This window comes from Peromyscus maniculatus, chromosome 5, assembly GCF_049852395.1.
Source record: "Peromyscus maniculatus bairdii isolate BWxNUB_F1_BW_parent chromosome 5, HU_Pman_BW_mat_3.1, whole genome shotgun sequence".
NCBI classification, from domain to species: domain Eukaryota; kingdom Metazoa; phylum Chordata; class Mammalia; order Rodentia; family Cricetidae; genus Peromyscus; species Peromyscus maniculatus.
The window spans coordinates 38,733,933-38,755,918 of NC_134856.1; the positions used below are offsets into that span (position 1 = coordinate 38,733,933).

The window sequence follows — 21,986 nt, forward strand, 5'->3', positions numbered from 1 at the left end:
GCCTCCCGAGTGCTGGGATTAAAGGCGTGCGCCACCACCGCCCGGCAATGAATGACTTTTTTTAAAACATTACTTTTATTATTTTCAATTACGTGTGTCTGTGTGATTGCAGCTGCCTAAATTGGCCAGAAAGCCATTAGATCCCTTGGAGCTGGAGTTACAGGGCAGTTGTCAGTGACCTGATACGGATACTGGGAACCAAACTTGGGTTGTCTGAAAGAGCAGTATATACTTAACTATTGAGCCATCTGTCCTGGTCTGTGAGGTCTTTTAAAAGTACCTGTTTCTGTGACTACTGAGGCACGTATGGACTCTTCTTAGGCTCTGGCTCTGTAAAATTTGACTCACTTCTGAGTTACTTACGGACCAGTCACCTTGCCTAGGGACATGCCCTGTGACTTGCAAGTCCCCAAGACTCCAGGGTCTACTTCCTTTCTGGCCCTTTGGCTCTGAGTTGGGAAATAGGTCTTGAGGAAGCTGCAGTGTAGGTTGTATAGGTGACCAGTTTGGGGACAAGTTGAATCTGTCTTTGTAGGTAGCTTTGGCTCTTAATCCGATGGTGAGAGCGTAGCAGTGCGTTTCTAGGCTGACTGCCAAACTCTCACGTGTCCACGCTCTTTCCTCGGAGCGGGGCTTTCCCAGTCCTGGGCCATACGCTGTGTATCCTTGAGCTCCTGTTCTTTGAAAGGACGGCTGCTGTCACCTTGCTTCTCTTGAGCCTGTAGCAGCACTCCATGGATCCTTCCTCCTGTCTCATAACTTGTGTTTTGTTTTCCTGGTGGTGGTGGTGGTGGGGCTCCAGATGTATCCCCAACAGGCCATGTCGGAGCTCTTAGTGACTGGGTCATAAAAGCAGCCTCTAGCCAAAGTAGTCTGGCCAGACAGGACTTAACCAAGCTTAGCCTAGTTTTACCAGTCATCCCCAGGAGGTGGGGTGCAGCCCAAAGTGGAAATCTTATGGCAAAACAGAAGTATTAAGAATTTTTCTGGCATGGAGGAAAGAGTTAGGGGTGTTTGAAGCCATTTTCCTCCCCTGTGGCTCTTTGGGTTGGCTGCAGAGCCTTTTGCTCAGCACAGACCCGACTGAAAACGGTCTTCAAATGTTTGTGTTACCAAGGAAACTGAAAAGGATGTTGAAAGTAAGGGGGAAAGGGTGGGATGATTATTTACAGTCTGGTCACTTGGGAAAGTTAGGTTGAGCCAGTTTTTTTTTCAATAAAAATTAAAATTCGGGCTGGGCGGTGGTAGCACACACCTTTAATCCCAACACTCGGGAGGGAGAAGCAGGCGAATCTTTGATTTTAAGGCCAGCCTGGTCTACAGAGCAAGTTCCAGGACAGCCAGGGATACACAGAGAAATCCTGTCTCAAAAAAAAGAAAAAAAAAAAAAAAGAAAAAAAAGAAAAGAAAAGAAAAAGAAAAAAATCGGAGGATAAAGTAACGCCTCTAATCCTGAGAATCTTATTTCCAGACCCCATGTGAAAGATTGACTCCTGTAAGCTTCCTGTAGCCTCCATGCATGCACGCATGCCTGGCTCGTCCTTTGTCAACATAAATAAAATGTAAAAAAAACAAAAAAATTTTCATAATTTCTCCGCTGCAACAAAACAAAACCTAGAAATTTAAAAACGAAAACCAAAAAACAACTCAGGATGATTCTGTTTTGAAAACCCTCTCTGCACAAGTGAGACTGACCTCTCCCAACTATGGCCCACCTAAAGGGCGTTTTGAGTCTCGGGCCCAAGAAAAGCCTAGTCAGTTTGCAACCAACTTTGGAGGTAAGGAGCTCCCTCCAAGAGAGAGCTAATTCACCGAAATGTTGGGACAAGAGAGAGTGGGTTTTCGCCACGCGGGTTAAGGATTAAGGCCACACCGTGAGCAGAACTGGCAGCCAGAGCGCCTAGAGGGAGTAGGCTTTGGACGCAGATACAGCCTAGGGGACCAGGAAGGGGATACAGGAACAAGCCAGGCCAGCGTCAAGCTAGACCAGGGCTCCCACGGAGGCGGGGTCAGGCACCATCCACTACACAGTTTAGGCGGGGCCAGGACAGCTGGGACCGGGCTACGACGAGACCTGATCCTTGCCTGGCGCCAACTCCGTGTTCCAGAGGCTTCCGCTAGACCACAATTCTCAGGGGCTCGCTCCGACAGCCGCCCTCTCTGACTTAGCCTCGCCTCCCGCGCTACGAGTCTTGGCTGCGCCTCCGCGCAGAGCACTCTGGGAATTGTAGTATTATTCAAGCTCACTGACGCACATAAGGAGTGTATCGGGACTACGTTTCCCAGAGTGCAGCGGGACGGGCGAGGGAAGGCAGGGGGGAAGGGACAGTCGGTCGCAGACCGCGCTGGGTTGCCGCCGCCGCTGCCGCCATCGTGCCAGCCCCACGGGTGAGTGTTGGGGCCAGCGCGCCGGGGCGGGGGCTGGGCCGCAAGAGCCGCGCTCTAGGCCGCCGGGAGCTTCTGCTTCGAGGCCCTGGGAGGCCCCTCCCCTCTTCACACCCCCCCGGCGGCCCGAAGAGGCGCGGGGCCCGCACCATGTGTCGCGCGCGGCTCCGCCTCCCGCGGATTCTTTGCGGCCGCGGCCGGGGGAATGCTGAAAGCCTGACGGACGCCTGTCCGTGCTGCCCTGTGTCCTGGCTGTTGCGCTGGACCGCGCTGTGGCCAGATCTTTTTCTCTGGTCCGGACGATCAGGATAGCTCTCAGGGCCCCGCCCTGTGTGGCCTTGCCTGGCTTGCTCGAATCCTACAACCTCTGCTGGCAGGTTGGCGGGCCGACCCCAGACCCACGTCCCACCACCGGCCGGCGAAGATCCGGGGATGGGCAACGCCACCCAGCTCGCTCCAGAGCCAGCATGGGTAAGGGTTGCCCTCCTGCCGCTGCTGGGGCTTGGGACCATTGCCCGGTTCCAAACCATAGCCCGGCTAGGATGTAGGTGAACGCTTCTCTGCCTGATTGCCTGCTGGGACTGCACGAAACTTAACCTCTACCTCAGTGGAACCTATGCTGCATTGTCCAGCATGGAGGACAGGGGCAGGGAATCTGGGGCGGGAGGGGATGCCTCGTGGGATTTATCTCTAGGTAGTCTTAGGAAATCTGGACCTGGTGTCTTTGGAGAGGCAGTTCCCGGCTGGTAGGCCCAGCCTCCACCCTTCTTTATCCATGACAAGGCTCCAGCTCTGGGGTGGGTTGCCTGACTTTGTTATAATCGAGGAAGGATGCCAGATCCCAAAGAAGTGAAATTAGTTGTGTGAGCCACCAAGGATTTTGTTAGGTTTCTCAGGCACAGCCCAATTCTAAAATACATCAGAACCTCTGTTGTAGTTCCGAGGCAGGATGCTGCTGGTGCTATTGCAGAAACTAACATTGGAATTCTTTAACGAAAGAAGCAGTTCGATGTATAAGAACCTCCTCGAGTCAGCAGAGCATAGCCTGAAATAAAGATGATTCCTTAAGAAGGATAAGGTAGGATTTGATATGTGAAATGAGCTCCAAGCTTGAGTACCTTGAGCCCAGTGCTGGACAAGAAACGTGGCAGGAACCTTGTGACTAGAGCTCTGATTTTGACTGTATTTGCCTTTTGAGGCTGGTTGCAGAGCTGGAGCTGGAAGTCGCAGAATGTCTGGTTTCTCTTCTCTTGTACTGGAGCTGCTTGTGAACAGTCAAGAAGCTAGTTGGGCCTTGAGACGTTGCCTTAATAATGGCACCATAGATCATCACATTGAGTTCCTGGAGAAGAGGTGTATTTAACCAGTTACTATTAGGCAGGCCTTGAAAGGGCACTTCTGTTTGAGTGGTGATTAAGGGACTAGGCATCTCTTGTCAGCTTGAGTTCTCTGGCCTGTTAATGACTTCTGTGTCACAGTTCTTATAAGGACTAAGAAGCAGTTCAGTCCTGCAGACCTGGCCTCAGCAAGCAGGGTGGCCAGTCTCTTAGGATGATTGACAGGACCAGAATGGAGAAAGTCACTGTCTTTTGCCCACCTGCTCCATGAATATTTCCTCAGATACTGTTTTTTTTTTTTTTCTGGTTTTCACTTGAGAATTTTTCTCCAGTCCAGTTCTCTACCCAGTCATTCTTCCTAGTCAAAGGCAATAAGCAAAGATTTACTAACAGACTTCCTTTGAGTTAGGGATGTAATTGGTTTGTAGATTTCATGTTTAATCCTAGCACTGAATACATTGGGTGTGGTGGCACAAGCTTGACATCCCAGTTTACTTAGCACTGGAGAGGAAGGAGAACAAGGATCCAAAGTTATAGCTTCAGCTACATAGGAAATTCAAGGCCAGCCTGGGATACATGAGACCCTGTCTCAAAGAAACAAAACAAACTAGCTTGTCTGGGTTTCAGATGAGCTAGGTCTATGGCTAGAGATCAGTTTGCATATGCCAAGCTTCTGGGTGGCTTGTGCATAGGACTTCCTTTTTTCTTTTTCTTGATGCAGTGCTAGGGGTCCCACCCTAGACTATAAATGCTAGGCTACGTATACTCAGCACCTTAAAGATCAAAAAAGATACTGTTCTTCAAAGCTAGCCAGAAATAGGAATTTGGGTCTCTCCTTATTCCTTGGAAGTTCCCAGAAACTAGCTGGGCAGTGGTGGCACACACCTTTAATCCTAGCAGTCAGTAGGCAGAGGCAGGAGGATTTCTGTGAGTCCAGGCCAACCTGTCTCAAAAAAACAACAAAAAAAAAGAAGTTGTTCCCAGAAACTTCTATCTAGAGTAAACCATTGCTAGGCGCCCTGACCCCGAGGAGCCCCTGATATTTCTGGACTTGGGAGGTCACTTAGTTCTGAGGGGTAAAGGAGAACCCCGAGATTCTTCAGAATCTCTCTCTACCCTCTTCTGCCATGTACGCAGCCATGGGACCTGACATAGGACAGTTGAGGTTAGCTGCACAAACATGTGACAGAAACAAGCTTTCTGTTTGGTTTAGCTAATAAAATTATCTTTTTTAATCTTTCAAAAATGTATTTTGTGTGTGGCTATGCATGTGTTACAGCTGTGGAGGTCAGAGGACAGTGTGTAGAAGTCAGTTCTCTTCATGACATTACGTTATTAGGCAAGGCAACAGGGACTTTTACCTGTCGCGCTATCTCAATAGCCCTAGAATTTATTTTGACACAGTATTGCTATGTGATTCAGAGTAGTTCTGAACTTGTTATATAGCCTAGGCTGGCCTTAAATTTACAATCCTGCTAGGATTATTGATGTACACCACCACCACCATCACCACCACCACGGTTGGCCTTTTTTTGTTTTGTTTTTTCTTTTTCAAGACAGGGTTTCTCTGTGAAACAGTTCTGACTGTCCTGGAACTCACTCTGTAGACCAGGCTGGCCTTGAACTCACAGAGACCCACCTGCCTCTGCCTCCCCAGTGCTGGGAGTAAAGGTGGTGCCACCACCACCCGGCACGCAGTTGGCCTTTTAATATAAAATTTGATTCGTTCTTTCTAGAATCCCACTTCTGTCTGAATCATGTCTAGGTTTATTCTGCTACCTCTGCAGTTAGTGCATTGAGGTGATGGATGATAAAGATGCAGAATTCCCAAATTTTAGCATCAGGACGTTTCTTCTATCAAAAAGATGACAAATGCCTGAAGTTCTAGCACCTGTGAGGCTGAAGGAGTGAGCATGCATTTCAGACCAGCCTGGCATTACAAGACCCCCTTCTCAAAAACATCTTTGATGACAACAAAAACCCTTCAGAAAAGTGGTTCTTAACTTGCTGGTCACAACCCATTGGGGGTTGAATGACCTTTTCACAGGGGTTGCCTAAGACTATCAGTAAATAAAGTGATTTACAGTATGACTCATAACAGTAGCAAAATTGCAGTTATGAAGTAGCATTGAAAATAATTTTATGGTTGGGGGTCACCACAGTCTGAGGAACTGTATTAAAGAATCACAGCATTAGGAAGGTTGAGAACCACTGCTGCAGATAAGAGATACCTAGGTGGGTAGGAAAGCTTGCTGTGCAAGGGTGGGGACCTGAGTTTAAATCCCCAGCACCCACATAGCCCAGGTCTCGTCAGAGGCAGATGGGAGGTTTGCTCGGGCTTGCTGATTGCCAGTCTAACTCCTAGTTCAGTGAGACTGACCAGAACAAAGCCAAGAGCAAGACACCTGAGGCCTTCTTCTGATGTTTAGGAACACACCTGCGTGAGATCATGTACACGAACACCATGCAAGAGACTTAAGTCATCTTAGCACTGTGGAGTATGAGGCAGGAGGGGAGGGTAAGAGTTCAAGGATATATCAGCTTTGTGGTGGTGGCTCATGCCTTTACTCCCAGGCACAGGCAGTTTGAGTCCAGCCTGGTCTATAGAGTGAGTTCCAGGGTAGCCAGAGCTTCACAGAGAGACACTGTCTCAAAAAAAAAAAAAAAAAAGTTCAATGACAGTCTGGACTATGATGAGATCATAACTCAAAAAAAAAAAAAATTCAAGATTCCCTTAGTAAGGTATTAGCATTTTGTTTTTCTCTGAGTGTTCAGTTTTGTTTTGTTTTTCTTCCTAAAGACATTCTTTTGTCCTTTCTGTATGCCTGATCTGGGCTGAGGCTCCAGGGACTCACACGCTCACACAGTCTAGCCCTGGTGCTAGAGAAGGAAGGTGTCAGTGCTGAGGGTGATGGAGTAATGTTGGCATTATAAGCTGAAGGCTTAGGAGAAGAGAACTGCAGGCACTCTGATTCTGTGCAGAAGGGGCAGCTTTTAAAGACTTAGTGGCCCCGCTTTCTTCTCCAGTGACTGCTAAAAACCACAGGGATCTGCTAGGTTCCCCAAATGCCTGGGTATGTCAACAGCATTGTCCAGCCTTCTGTTTTCTTGTCTGAGACACGAGTGTGTAACATCTCTCACTTAGCTGAGACTCCCTCATGATCGGCTTGATTCCAGTGACAAGCAGTTATTCCTTGAAATCTGTCTTGTTCCTCCAGCTGCCACCTCTGGAGTGACTTGGATTGTACTACAGGCCTGTGTGTCTTCACTGTTCTGTTTTAGGTAGTGCCAGGGATAAAACTCTGGGCTTGTGGTATTCTCTGGCCAGCACTCTACCCACTGAACCACATCTTCAGTACCGCTTGTTCCTTGAGGGGAAACCAGGACATCTTTCTGGGCTGAAAGATTAGCGGAGGCCTCCCCAGAGATGAAAGGTCACCAGAGCTGGTCACAGGGATTTTGAGTATGCAGTCAAGAGATGGCTGTTGTCTGGATGTTTCAATGCGGCAGGATCCACTAGGGTTGTCAGAAATGACATTACTGGGATTTGGGTTCAGTGGTAGAGCACTTGTGAATAGTGGACATGAGGACTTAGATTCAGTTTCCATCTTTGTGGGGAGTGGGTGTGGAGATGAGAAATGAGAAGACTGTTTTAGACTACATTTCAGCTTATCCTTACTGGGGCCTTGAGCATCAGAATAGTCTTTTGGGGCCAAGGGATAAAAACATTTTCCAAGATGGACATTGAAAGTTAGGCAAAAGGGGCTGGAGGGATGGCTCAGTGGTTAAGAGCACTGGCTGCTCTTCCAGAGGACCCGGGTTCAGTACTCAGCACCCATATAGTGGCTCACAATCATTTATAATGGGATCTGATGCCCTCTTCTGGCCTGCAGGTGTACGTGCAGACAGTACTCATAAGTGTCCTGAGCTCTGGAATTAAAGATGTATACCACCACTCTTAACTTTTTATTTTAAGATGGGTCTCACTAGGTTGTCCAAGCTGACCTAGAATTCACACTGTAACCTTGATTTTCTGCTTCTCTGTCCTTGGCCTCTAGGCCTATGTTACCAACTCCAAAGGAAAGCCTGATGCCTCTAGAAGGATCTATATGGTACCATCTCACCTGCAAGTGGTTTCTAGTCATAGGGGAGTGGCTCTTTTTTGTCCTGTGGTGAATTAACCTTGAACTACTGAGCACATACTCAGGCATTGGCTGACAGCAGAAAGACAGAAAAGGCATGGATTTCTCCTTACTACCTATGTGTTTCTGCTATTTCACTTTGGTCCTTAGCTGTTCCATTCTGGACATCTTTATGGATAATCAAGCACTGGCTGTGCCAGGGGCCTTTCATGGTTTTGAATTCCATCTTCTTGGAGTTATACCTTGCTGAAGTGCAAACTACACCAGCCTTGTAGGACCAGTTCATTATGAGGCTTGAGTCAGACAACATGATAGAGGAGGTGTCCTTTTGTCTTCTGTGGACTCTTGTTTGTTCTTTATATTCTCTGCTCTTCTCAGTCTTGTTATCACAGCAATGCTGTCTTCAGATGGTGGTGACAGACCATGGAAGTAGTTATTGAGGAGCCTCATTCCCTACCAGGGGGCCTGATCAAAAAGCTCAGTTCACAAATACACTCTAAAAAAGCCTAGGGCTCCAGAGATTAGTGACACCACCTGGGGAAGGGAAGTTACTGGGGCAGTAAATGCAGAGCAGAGCAGAGAATACAGATCCCAGGATTCAGCTCCTGGATCAGTCTGGGCTCTGTAGGTCTCCAGGCATAGGATAGGGTTCAAGTGGTACTAGGGATATATAGACTTCATTCAGTCTGTGGGTTCCAGGAAAGAGCTTTGCCCTGGCTAACCACCTAGGCACCAACATGTCTCTCTCAACTTGAGGCAGAGAAGGGGTAGGTTGGGAGTTACCATTCCTGGATCAAGAATGCCTCCCCGTTGCTGAGCAGCACACGCCTTTAATCCCAGCACTCGGTAGGCAGAGCCAGGCGGATCTCTGTGAGTTCGAGGCCAGCCTGGTCTACAGAGAGAGATGCGGGACAGGCACCAAAACTACACAGAGAAACCCTGTCTCGAAACACCCCCCCCCCAAAAAAAAAAAAAAAACAACAACAAAGGATTATTCCCTGTGTGCAGCCTTCTTGTTGGAGGCTGATGATTACTCTCTACCACTGGATTCTGCTTTGGCCCCTTGGGTAATTTCTCCCTAATTTGCCTACAGTTACTGATGAGGAGCCAGGACCATCGGTTCATAACACAGGGAGAAGGGAAGCAGGCTAGTGGCCAGATCTTCAAGGATTGGCTGTGTGTCTACCATTGGCCATAGCTGCTCTCCAAGGTGACTAGGGCCTTGGGATTAAGAGAGGGGGTTGGGGCCAGTCTCCACTTGTCTCATGCCACTCAGCTGAATGGATCAAAGGATCATTTCCTGGCAACTTACAAAGAAAGATGTGGGTGAAAGAGACATGGGTTACTGAGCCACTTATGTTGAACAGGGTTGCCCCAAACTGACAACTCCAGAGAACAGCCAGCCTAGGTGAGGCTCCCACACATTCATCCACTTAGTCAACAAAAAGTTATTGAGGGCTGGGCCAGGTACCATGGAAACGGGTAATTAAGACTGTCCTGGTCAGGGAGACAGGCCACAATATAAATATGATGCTCTGACAGGGTGATGAATGCTAAGAAAAACAATACAGGAGATAAAATGAGTAACCAGATTTCTGGATATGACATGGCTGATGAACTCACAGCAGCAGTGCTTATCTTCCTAAGACTGGGTCATCAGAGAGAGGGGAGGGGCTGGCTGCTGGGAGAGGGGGTAATTCATTGGTGTCACCATTGTTATTTGCCCAGCTCAAGAAAATAACCCCTCACTCATGCTCATGCAAGTACTTTAATTAAATGCAGTGGGCTGAAAAAAAAGACATGAAAGTGTTGGGGGGGGGGTGGAGCTTGTTGGGAAGAAGGGGTTTGGTGGAGAAGAAAGGGAATCAGAGAAGATAATGGGGAGAATAGGATCATATTGTATGTATCATACATGCAAAGTGTGTGTGTATGAAATTGTGAAAGAATAAAGAAAAATGAGTACCTGGACAGTTATTTTAGACTAGGATGGTCAGGGAAGGTATCAGTGACAAGGAACCAGGTATCTAGTTGCAAGAGTGGTCAGGGGCCGGGCGGTGGTGACGCATGCCTTTGATCCCAGCACTCGGGAGTCAGAGCCAGGCGGATCTCTGTGAGTTCGAGGCCAGCCTGGTTTACAGAGCAAGCTCCAGGACAGGCACCAAAACTGCACAGAGAAACCCTGTCTCGAAAAAAGCGGTGGTGGAGGGGAGTGTCCAGGTCTAAGAAATAGACTGGGGTGATGAGTCACTAGCGTCATCAACCTTCCTTAAGTTTCTTGGGCCTCGGGGTGAAGTATAGGAAGTCTTGTGGAGGGGGAGGAGCTGCCTGGTAGGTAAAGGTGTTTATTGCCAAGCCTGACAACCTGCCTTCAAAGAGAACCAAGCCCTGCAAGCTTTCCTCTGACCTCCACATGTTTGGGCTCAAGCACACGCACACACACCCCTAAATAAAGGCAATAAAAGAAGCAATGACTTGTTCTCAGGTGAGAATGGGCTCAGTCTGTTCAGAAACTAGCAAGATGCCCGGTGTGGTCGCTAAAGAGGAACAGGGTAGATGGGAACACGGTAGAGAACAAGGTTAGACAGCCAGGAGGGACAGGGTCTTAAAAATAAAATAGTACTGAGGCTTTGTTCCAGATACCATGGAAACCACTGGAAGGCCATAGAATGTGAGTTACATATTGCAGATTCATGATACTAGAGAGGCAGGATTACTTTTTTTTTTTTTTTTTTTTTTTTTTTTTTTTTTTGGTTTTTCGAGACAGGGTTTCTCTGTGTAGCTTTGCGCCTTTCCTGGAACTCACTTGGTAGCCCAGGCTGGCCTCGAACTCACAAAGATCCGCCTGCCTCTGCCTCCCGAGTGCTGGGATTAAAGGCGTGCGCCACCACCGCCCGGCTTGAACAACAAGTGTTCTTAACCACTGAGCCAACTCTCTATCCCAAGAGACAGATTTTTATGGTTTTATTTGAAACAGGGTTTCATATAGCCCAGATTGGCCTTGAGCTCCCTGTGTAGCCAAATATGGCCTGAAACGCCTGATCCTTTTGCCTCCAACTCCCAAGTGGCAGGATTCCAAGTATGTACCACCACACCTAGCCAGCAGGGCAGATCTTTTTCCCCCTGAAGGACAGGCAGTCACTCTGCTGGACTGTCCTGTCTTGGGTTGCTGCTCATCCCTCCCTTTCTTCCAAGGGGCTTTACCAAGGTCTGATGCCAGTCTTACTATTTGAAGAACACTTCTCAAGGCAGGTGAGCTGTCTCAGTAAAAAACCCTAACACCCTGAGTCCTGTTCCCCAGCTTCCTTGGAAAGAGAGAATTGACTCCTCAAAGTAAACCTCTGACTCGACAGTGCTTACCTGCACTTGCATACATACCATATATCCACACAAATACTGAGTAATTTTTTATATTTACATTTAATCCTTTCAGGCTCTATGCTTCAAGATTTTGGTCCTGGCAAACAGAAGGAAGGGGGGATGGCACTCAGTTTCTAAGGCTGTGTTGCAAGCTCAGTGGAGTAGCATTCTTCACTGGACCTAGTGATGGACAGCCAGATGTGAGATCATCTCTGTCTGTGGAATTAGTGTTTTGTTTTTTTTTTTTTAACCTTCTCTCATTCTTGTGCCCATATCAGCCCAGGTCCAGCTTGGCTAGCATCTATCTAACTCTCCTTTGTTGAAATAGTAGAAACTGTTTTGTGATTTTGGGGTGTGTGTGTGTGTTTGTGTGTGTGTGTGTGTGTGTGTGTGTGTGTGTGTGTGTGTGTGTGTGTGTGTGTGTGTATGTGTGGTGCTGGGGATTAAACCCTGGGCTTGGCACAAAGTAAGTGCTCTACAATTGAACCCTTTCTTTTATCTTACATTTTTTTGGAAGGACATGCCACAATGCATATAGAAATCAGAACAACTTCTGCCATGTGGGTTCCAGGGATTGAAATCAACAAGTTTGGTAGTATATACCTTTACCTACTGAACCATCTTGTCAGGTCTCTGACCTTTCTTATATGTATGAATATTTTACTTGCATTTATGTACATGCTCTATGTACATGCTTGTTGTCCACAGGGGACAGAAGAGGGTTTTGGATTCTGTAGAACTGGCGTTTCAGATGGTTGTGAGCCCAACATGTGAATACTGTGAACTGAACCCAGGTCTTCTGCTAGGGCAGCAAGTACTCTTAACTGTTAAACTATCTTTGCAGTGACTTTTTTTTTCCTGGTATAAGACATCACTTTAGCCCAGACTTGCCTAGAACTCACATAGTCTTCATCTCTAAACCCCTAAATCCTGAGGTTATAGGCATAAACTACTATATAAATCTATCTTCAGCCCTTGGTGTAAAAATCTCTGAGAGGGGCCTGCTTTGCCTCTCTCAGAGATTGAGACTCAGAGGTCTAGGGCTTCATGCCTAGAGGCTACTGTTTCACAGATGAGATCTGTTCATTTTTATCTCTAAGAGGGCTCAGGTTGCCATTGGAAACCTGACTCTGGAGCCCGCTAAACCTGGGCAGTTGACGTCTACTGTCTACCAGCTGAGGAGTTGCTGAACTCACTGAGTCTCGTTTTGTTCATTTCTGACATGAGTATTGCTGGGGTGGGGTGGTACATAGAAGGTTCTGTGTACATTTCTTTGCTTGATCTATGTCTATTTTTGAGACAGGAGTCTCCATGATGTGTTGATTACTGCTATTACAGATTTTGTCTTTGGAGACATTTGACATTTCTTTTGCCTAGTGAGACCTTTTAGGTCAACACTTAACCTGGAGTCAATGGTTGGATTATTCTTTTTTTTTTTTTCCCTGAGACAGTGTTTCTCTGTGTAACAGCCTTGGCAAGATAGGGATGGTATAGATGACCTCCAGAGCTTAGACAGTTTGATCTTTTTTGTTTGTCTTACCCTTTTTTTGTTTTGGTTTTTGTTGTTGTTTGCTTTTGAGACAGGGTCTAATATAACTCTGGAGGGCCTAGAATTTACTATGTAGACCAGGCTACTTTCAAACTCTCTGCCAATCTCTGCCTCCTGAGAGCTGAGACTAAAGATGTATACTGCTTCTCTCTCTCTCTCTCTCTCTCTCTCTCTCTCTCTCTCTCTCTCTCTCTCTCTCTCTCTCGTTTTTGTTTTTGGAGACAGGGTTTCTCTGTGTAACTCTGTAGACCAGGCTGGCCTTGAACTCACAGAGATCCACCAGGCTCTGCCTCCCGAGTGCTGGGATCAAAGGCATGCGCCACACACCCCACCCCACCCCCCACCCCCGCATTGCTCTTTCTCTTTTAGTGTATTTTATTTGTATGGGTGTTTTTTCTGCATGAATATCTGCACCATGTTCAAGCCTGCTGCTGTTGGAGGCCAAAAGAGGGCATCAGAGTTGCAGAGGTTGTGGGCCTCCATGTGGGTTCTGGGAATTGAACCCAGGTCCCCTAGAAGAGTAGCCAACACTTGAGCCATCTCTCCAGCCCCATCTTGCTTTTTTTTTTTTTTTTTTTTTTTTTGAGACAAGCTCTCACTCTGTAGCCCAGGCTAGTCAGAACTCACTGCTGTTCCTGAGGCTGGCCTTGATCTTCCAACCATCTTTCTACCTCGTCATCCCAAAAGCTTGGATTATAGGTATATGTAACACCTAGCAGTTTGTGCTGTATGGTTTTGGCTTTTTGTTTTTATATGTCTATATGCGACCAGAAGAGAGGGTATCAGATCATTTGGAGCTGGAGTTGCATGCAGTTGTGAGCCGCCTGATATTGGTGATGTGAGCCCAACTCTAATCCTCTGGAAGAGCAGGAACCACTATTAACAGCTGAGTAATCTCTCCAGTTCCTTTCTTTGTTATTTTTGTGTTTGTTTGTTTGATTGTTTGATTGAGACAAGGTCTCACTATGTAGCTCTGGCTGGTTTGTATATCAACATCTAGACCAGGCTGGCCTCAAACTCAACAGAGATCCTCCCGCCTCTGCCTCCAAGTGCTGGGATTAAAGTCCTGCACCACCACACCTGGATCCTGTTATTTTTCGAAACAAGAGTTTTCACTGTGCAATCTGGTGGCCTGAAACTCACAAAAGTCCTACTGTGCCTCCCAAGTGCTGGAATTAGAGGCGTGCACCATGTATCTGACTGCCTGTTTTAAGGTGGGTCTTGCTATGTAGCCCTGGCCTGCCTGTAACTCACTCGTTATTCTCTCCTTTAAAACCACCTAAGTGCTGGGACTGGAGAAATGTAATACCATACATTAGGTTAGGGTTTGGCTTTAACCCAAAGCAACAGTGTTAAAGGGAACATGTGACCAACTTTGTGGTTTAGGGTTCAGTTATGTAAGGCCTTGTTGGCTCTGATATCTGAATGAGCTTTAGGCAAGTCCTTCTACATTGTTCAGCCAAACCTGTTTACTTATCTGTAAAGCAAGATGGCAATGGAACATCACGTGTTATGTTTGGGTATATGGAAATAAATGCATGAAGGTTGAGCAGGATAGGAGTAAGGTTGGTCCCCTCAAAGCAAAGGTCTTAATGCAGTCTTCTTTGGGTTTTCTTTTTGTTGTTGTTTAGTTTTTGAGATGGGTCTTTACTCCCTTTGTAGCCAATGGACTCCTTGAGCTTTTGATCCTCCTGCCTCCACCCTGCCTTAAAACAAGCAACAACAAAACAAAACCCTACCTAAGTGGACATAGTAGTACATGCCTTTAATCCTAGCACTCAGGAGGAAACATCAGGTAGATAATAGTCCAGCCTGGTCTATATTGCAAGTTGTAGGCCAGTCAGTTCTAGACTGCATAGTGAGACTATTCCAGATAGATAGATTCATAGGATAGATAGGACAATACTGCTGAAAAAGTGCCACCCCACTGTCCTACCATGTGCCAGCACTTCTGGTTTCTGGGTTGATTTCCAGCCTTGCTTCCTCTCACTCCGTCTCTGACATCCTAGTTTCCTGTCCTCATTTCTTCTGGTGCTGTCACATATTTGATGGTGCTGTTTCTTCTGCTTGGCATGTTCTTTTCTAGGATCTCCCCTGAGAAGTGCCCAACCTTGATGTAGGTTAAGGGCAGAAGGAAGAATGACCCTCATTATTTCTGCAACTTTTTTCCAGAGCTCTTGGGAACTGGGCAAAATATCTTGGGTGACATGTTGAGCGAATACTAAGGTAGAAGGGGTAGAGATGTGAGGATAGGGAAATGTGGAAATTTGGAAATGTGACCAAGATTGGAAATGTGAAACTAGTAGTAGGGCCTAGGCTTCCATTTATTGGTTTGTTTTTTGGCACAGACGTGAACTGGAACACACCTTATGTTCCTGTGTGCAGGTGTGGCTGGATCCAAGCTTTCTCCTTGTGCTTGTTTTAGACTTTCCTGGACATTTCCTAGTCATATGAGCATAGAGTTTCTATTTTTAGTGCACCTACCTCCTAGGGAACTTAAAGCTGGCTTCATTTCCTGTCCCTTCATTGGCTAGAGTATCTGTCATAAACTGGAGGATTGGATTTATCTCTATTCCTCTACTCTGTCCCTTCCTGCTGGCTCCTCTGGCCTTGGCTGAGGTTGTAGGGACTGTAGTAAGTTAGTATTTATCATGTCAAGCAATCACTTTACTAAGTTTCATTGGCAAAGAAGCTACATAACCACCAGCAACCTCAGGGTTAACATCTTCAGTTTTGCAGAGGAGAATGTGGAAGCCCTAGAAGCAGTGGCTTGTATTAGCTCCCCCTGCAGGTAATGGTTTTCTGCTGGGGTGAAATTGCCTTCTTATGTCTCCAACATATTATCAGGACAGAGGATGTTCTCCTGTGCAGTCGGATGCATACAGAGCAACACACGAGTGTATAGGGCCCATAGGAAGTGCAGGCTGCCCTCCCTTGGAGGGCTTTGACAAAGCTGAAGTGGCTTTTTCATCAGTATTCCTGGGGTCATGGCCTCTAGCTAGGTGGGGATTCCCTTTCAGGAATAGGGTAGTTGGTGAGACAGGATGATGTGCAGAGATGCTGTTTCCATCTGTTTCCCTTTCTCATCCTTCTGTCATAGCTCTGAAGGGAGTAGAGAATATCATTATCACTGAAGAAATAACAGAAAAGGCCAGCTCCAGAGTCACCTGCCCTCAGAGTTGTTAGGTGGCTCCTTGGGACTTGCTGTGGTCAGGAGTGGGGTCTTTAGAAGCCATGTGTCCCTCCCTCCCCCATTGCCAGAACATCCCTGGGATAGTGTTGGGAGCTTGAAGGCTAAACGAGAAACATTCTGCATAGAAACATCAGTAGTTTCTGGTCTAATCAGTGGTTAGAATGGCAGTAAGTGGCCTTAAGAGGTTATTAAAGGAAAATATGGAGCTGGGGCCAGTGTTTAGTTCCTTCTTTTCCCCTTACTGGACATATAGGGCTATTCTGATATTTCTTTGCCCTGGTTACATCCTTAGCACCCATCTTGTGTAACTGGCACCCCTCTATCATCAACCTGGAGCTCCTTAGAAGACAGGCTAAATGTGGCTCCTACCACTGGTTGGGGTTGATAAGGTCTCCTGTGAAATCCCCAAGGCTTTGTCACGTAGTCTGAAAGAACAGGGGTCACCAGAGGATCTACCTGATAAGGAGGCTAGAAGACAAAGGTCAGTTGCTGGCTATTTCATGCTTCTGTGATACTAACACTGTCTTCGTCTTGCTGGTCTTTGCAGGTCTTGGTGAGGTGGGTGACTCTCCAGGATGGGAGACAAGCCAATTTGGGAGCAGATTGGATCCAGCTTTATTCAGCATTACTACCAGTTATTTGATAACGACAGAACTCAACTAGGCGCAATTTACGTAAGTCTCTCAGAAATTAATTTGGATATCAAGAGTGAGAGCTGTGGTATCCTGAAGAAGATGTTTGGGCTTTGCCGTTCCATGTGGTTGGCACCTTATTAGGGGACATAGTCCTAGCAGTACCTCTCTTCCAAATGAAGTAGCAACAGTCAGAGACTAGGACTTCTTATCCTCTGGAGGCAGCAGCTATGAGCATTTTCAATATGAAGCTGGCTTCTGACGTCCATGTGCAGCTTCATTTAAGACCAGAACACCTGAGTGCTAATGGGGATCAAATAGTTAACCCAAGGAGTCTTCTAGGCAGGCAGGTTTTTTGTTTTGTTTTGGTTTTTTAAGAGAGGGTTTCTCTGTGTAGTCCTGGCTGTCCTAAAGCTCTCTTTGTAGATCAGGCTGGCCTAGAACTTAGAGGTCCACCTACTCTGCTTCCCAAGTGCTAGGATTAAAGGTGTTCCCCAATGCCACCCTGCAGAAATAAAGAACTTCTAGTTTAGAAATTATAGCTAGTATCAATTTGTGCTTCAGCTTTAATTTTTCTCTTGTTTCCAGACAAGTAAACAGGTATGGACTTGTTTCCCCAAGCAAGGCCCTTGTGAGGACTTTTTTTTTTAGGGCCTTAGAGTGCTGAGGCCCTGACTCTACATTTCCTATGCACTTTTCAGATTGATGCATCATGCCTTACGTGGGAAGGACAGCAGTTCCAGGGGAAAGCTGCCATTGTGGAGAAGTTGTCTGTAAGTAAGGTCCAGAACTGAGATACAGGTAGCATCTTTCGGGCCCCTTCTGACCTCAGCCTGCCTCCCATTCTTTCTCTTGCAGAGCCTTCCGTTCCAGAAAATCCAGCATAGTATCACGGCACAGGACCATCAGCCTACACCAGATAGCTGTATCATCAGCATGGTTGTCGGCCAGCTCAAGGTAGTAGTGCCACTGTGTTTGAGGGCAGTAGTGGGCAGGCAGGGCGGAGCCCTGGGCTCCTGCCTTCCCTGTGGATGTGAAGACGTGATGATCTGTTTATTGAGGGACATCCAGAGTGACTTTCAAAACAGAAGCCATCAGAGTCACTGCCTAGGCCTGCTTTTTATTTTTATTTTTCTTCCTTTTTGGTTTTTAAGATAGGGTTTCTCTGTGTAGCCCGGGCTGTCCTGGAACTCACTCTGTAGGTCAGGTTGGCCTCAAACTCAGAGGGTCACCAACGCATAGTAGTTGTGCTTTAGCCTGCCCAGAGCTAGCATTACAGGTGTGAGTCACCACGTGAAAACGGTATGTTTCTTCTTACTCCCACCCCTCCCCTTCCCCCTGAACGTTTTCCCTTATTTTTATTTAATTTTTTTTTGAGATGGTCTTATGTAGCCCAAAGGTGACCTCAAATTCTCTGTATAGCTAAGGATCACTTTGAACTCTAATCCTCCTGCCTCCATTCCTCAAGTGCTCAGATTACAGGTGTATGCCAGCCAGTATGTCTTATTTATTGATCCTGGAGTGCTGGAATTAATGTGCATGAGTCACCAGATATTTTGGGGTTGTTTTTGTTTGTTTCGTTTTGTTTTTTTAAGACATGGTTTCTCTGTGTAACTGCTCTGGCTGTCCTGGAACTGACTTTGTAGACCAGGCTGGCCTTGAACTCACAGAGATCTGCCTGCCTCTGCCTCCCCAGTGCTAGAATTAAAGGTGAGCACCACCACCACCACCACCACCTGGTAGCCTGCACTATTTAATGTAATAGCCATGAGCCACATGCAATTGACCTTTCTTGCCTTCTCCCTCCTTCTCTTAGTGCTAGGCATTGAGTACATGATAAATATGTACTGTCTTGGACTGAGCTACATTTTTTCTGTGTGTGTGTGTGTGTGTGTGTGTGTGTGTGTGTGTGTGTGTGTGTGTGTGGTTTTTCGAGACAGGGTTTCTCTGTGTAGCTTTACGCCTTTCCTGGAACTCACTTTGTAGACCAGGCTGGCCTCGAACTCACAGAGATCCGCCTGCCTCTGCCTCCCGAGTGCTGGGATTAAAGGCGTGCTCCACCACCGCCCGGCTCTGAGCTACATTCTTGACCCAACAAGTATTTCTTTCTATCCTGTCTGTCTGTCTGTCTACCTAGCTAGCTACCTACCTATGTATGTATGTGAGTCTGGATCTCAACTGTGTAAACCTGGCTGGCCTAGAACTTGCTATGTAGATCAGATTGGCTCCACACAATTTTAAATTGTGCTAATTAAATTAAAATGAGCTCCCTTAGTTGTACTAGTTACACTTTGAGTGCTTGTGGTTGGTCAGTGGCTATGGTTGCAGAAAGTTCTAACGAAGAACACTGGTCTAGAGCCTTTATGGAAAAGAGACAAGATGAATAGGAGCAGAGTCAAGTTGTATTCCCAAATTCTTGGGCTCTTGCATTGCCCTGAGAATTAGGTAGGCCTGCTAGTGGGATGCTGAGAGACAATTCTCTGCTACAGCCCTCAGTGATACCACACAAGCTGATGCTCTCTCAATCTCTTTCTCTGAGATAGGGTCTTGCTATGTAGACCAAGCCCTTGAATTTACACAGATCCACCCTCCTGCCTCTGCTTGCTAAGTGCTAATATGAAAGGAGTATACCACCCTTCCTTGCCCAAGTTAGCTCATTTACTTGCCAAGCAAAGCAAGTATCTAGAAGTCCTGCCTTGTTGTATTTCCTTTGTCCCTTAAGAAAAAAAAAAAAGTGAAAAACTGTGTATGGGTGTGTGTTTACATGATGGGTGTGTACACCCATCATGTAAACAGAGGAAAACTCTCCTTCCAACTCAGGCCACCAGGCTTATAGGGCAAGTGCCTTTACCCATTGAGTACCTCGTTGACCTTTTTTTTTTTCAAGGTATGTGTCACTGTGCCTGGCTCCTTTACCTCTCTTAAGACCTGTCATCCTTAAAGTCAGATAGTGTTTTCAAAAACCCCTTCCCAAAGCAGGACAAATTGGCTGACTCCTTGGCCAGATCTCAGCTTTCTGGGAATATGTTACAGTATGACTCAGTACACGCCTGCTTCTCCCCTAGGCTAGCTGAATAGTGCTTCCTGAGTCCAATATGGGTGTGGAAGGGGGGAGTGTTGGGGTCCAGGATGTGTGTGGAAAGAGATTATCCTGTGCCTGTCTTGGACCCAGAGGGAATACCTGTAAGCCTGGCTCACTCTTCTCTCAGTTTCCCTTTTCTGAATGCCCTGCCCAGCACTGTAACCCAGCAGGCCCTTAGAGTTGAGGAGGTATTCCCAAGGAGCCCGTGTCCCCTTCCTTAGGCTGGGGTAATAAGCAGTGCCACTTCACACCGAGGTTCAGATTCCTCCTGGTTTCTGTCCAACCTAGAGCTTCAGGTCACCAGTTTGCCTCCTTGTTGACTATAATTCTTGTTTTTGTTTTTGTTTCTTGAGACAGTGTTTCTCTGTGAAACAGTGTCCAGGCTGTCCTGGGATCTGCCTCTGAGTGCTGGGACTAAAGGCGGCGTGCACCACCAGTGCCTGGCAACTGTAATTCTTAGAAAAGGAAGTGATGCTGGAGACTGCCTATTAACTAGGGTTTACTTACCCTCATTTTCTGATTCCAGTTAGAGGTTTAGAGGTTTGGTCCTGCTTTTTTTCTGTTGTAGTGTTAATGCTGGTCATTCCCCCATCCTACTCCACCCCTTCTACTTATAAAATTGTGATCCTATTGTGAACTTTGTGTGTGTGTTATTTGACTTATTTGGGCTGGGGGATGCTTATTTGCTTGTTTGATTCTTTTTTTTTTTTTTTTTTTTGATTTTTCGAGACAGGGTTTCTCTGTGTAGCTTTGCGCCTTTCCTGGATCTCACTTGGTAGCCCAGGCTGGCCTCGAACTCACAGAGATCCGCCTGTCTCTGCCTCCCGATGCTTGTTTGATTCTTATGTTTGTTTGTTTTAAATGGGCTTGTCATACATGCTGGCAGGCATGTCCCACCATGCCCAATGTGAACTCAGTTTTGAGCCTCAAGTCATTTACTCAGACTCAGTCAATTTTAGCAGTAATTTCTCTTGATTAGACTAATTGGCTTTATTGAACACTGAGGTCGCTTACTTTTTTTTTTTTTTTGTACTATAAATTAAATAGTAAGTGCTACAAGATTCCCAGCTGGGCGGTGGTGGTGCACACCTTTATTCCCAGCACTCGAGAGTCAGAGCCAGGAGGATCTCTGTGAGTTCGAGGCCAGCCTGGTCTACAGAGTGAGATCCAGGACAGGCACCAAAGCTACACAGAGAAACCCTGTTCCCCCCCAAAAAAAGAGTCTTTAAATTTTTTGATCACATCTTTCAGAGACAGGCAAGTCCTCTGCTCTGTTGCCTTTTCAATATACATGGCAGTGTGTGTAACCATTTATTGACATCTACATGACCAGCAGTGTTTCACACATAGCAGTTCACATTCACAAGTACCTATTCTGTACAGGAATTCTGTTTGAAGCCAATGAGTGCCTGATCCTGAAGACTGTATTATCTGCTTTGTTCTACCCTTCCTGTTCCATGGCCTTCTTACTGAATCTTCTCTTTCTTCCTCCATACAGGCCGATGAAGATCCCATTATGGGTTTCCACCAGATGTTTCTATTAAAGAACATCAACGATGCTTGGGTTTGCACCAATGACATGTTCAGGCTTGCCCTGCACAACTTCGGCTGACCTCTCCTGGCCAGACACTCATGCTGTTTCCTCCTCCCTCCTCTTCCCAATACTATCTCACTCCTCCAGATGCTCCAAATATCATACACAATCGAGCAGGGCCGAGGTGGGAGTGGTGCAGTGCGCTTCTGTCTCCACGGTGTTGTGCATGATGTTTGGATGCTAGACTAGTTGCATCTGACAGGAGAAGTTTGTGTTGTACCAGCGCATGCCTTGGAAAGACTTAAGTAATGCAAAAGATTGTCGGTTTTTGGTTTTGTTTTATTTTGTTTTTTAATCTACTGACAAGTTGCTCTAGTAACCCAAAGAAGTGAAGGAGAAAGCAGCTGCCTCACCGCCCAGATATTGATTTGTTCAGATGTTTCAATGCCTCATGATACAATAAAACCACAAACGTTTTCTTAACAGTTTAAATTGTTTTAATTAGTTAAATAGTTGTCTGGGCATCACAATTCTGGCCAATTGTCTCTCATGTCCCCTTCCCATCTCTGCCTCACCTTAACATTACCTGCTGCAAGGAGCAAATTGGCTGAAGTTAGCATCCCAACTAAGTTTCTCTCAAGCTTGCTAGGGGCAGAGTTCTCTCCACCCCACTTGGTCTTTGGGAAGCAGGAAGAGCTGGAAGCAGATCTGGCCTGAAGCTTGTTCTGTACTGATGGCTCTTCAGTCGGTTCTGCCTGACACCTCCTGTGGCCTC

General features: G+C 46.6%; 1 protein-coding gene across 4 annotated transcripts; it reads left to right on the top strand.

Annotated features, from left to right (window-relative positions):
• Window positions 1-2,284: 2,284 nt before the first annotated feature.
• On the top strand, window positions 2,285-21,703 carry Nutf2 (nuclear transport factor 2). 4 transcript variants are annotated; one of them, XM_076572080.1, is made up of 6 exons: window positions 2,285-2,388; window positions 13,542-13,655; window positions 16,511-16,637; window positions 17,297-17,368; window positions 17,454-17,552; window positions 21,176-21,703. In XM_076572080.1, the coding sequence occupies exons 3-6, from the start codon at window positions 16,539-16,541 to the stop codon at window positions 21,287-21,289; spliced, it is 384 nt and encodes a 127-aa protein (XP_076428195.1). In that variant the 5' UTR covers window positions 2,285-2,388; window positions 13,542-13,655; window positions 16,511-16,538; the 3' UTR covers window positions 21,290-21,703. The 4 variants fall into 4 exon arrangements, with proteins under 4 accessions (XP_076428195.1, XP_006986885.1, XP_076428196.1 ...); XM_076572081.1 differs by having other exon boundaries at window positions 2,295-2,388; window positions 13,545-13,655; XM_006986823.4 differs by lacking the exon at window positions 13,542-13,655 and having other exon boundaries at window positions 2,290-2,388.
• Window positions 21,704-21,986: the final 283 nt, after the last annotated feature.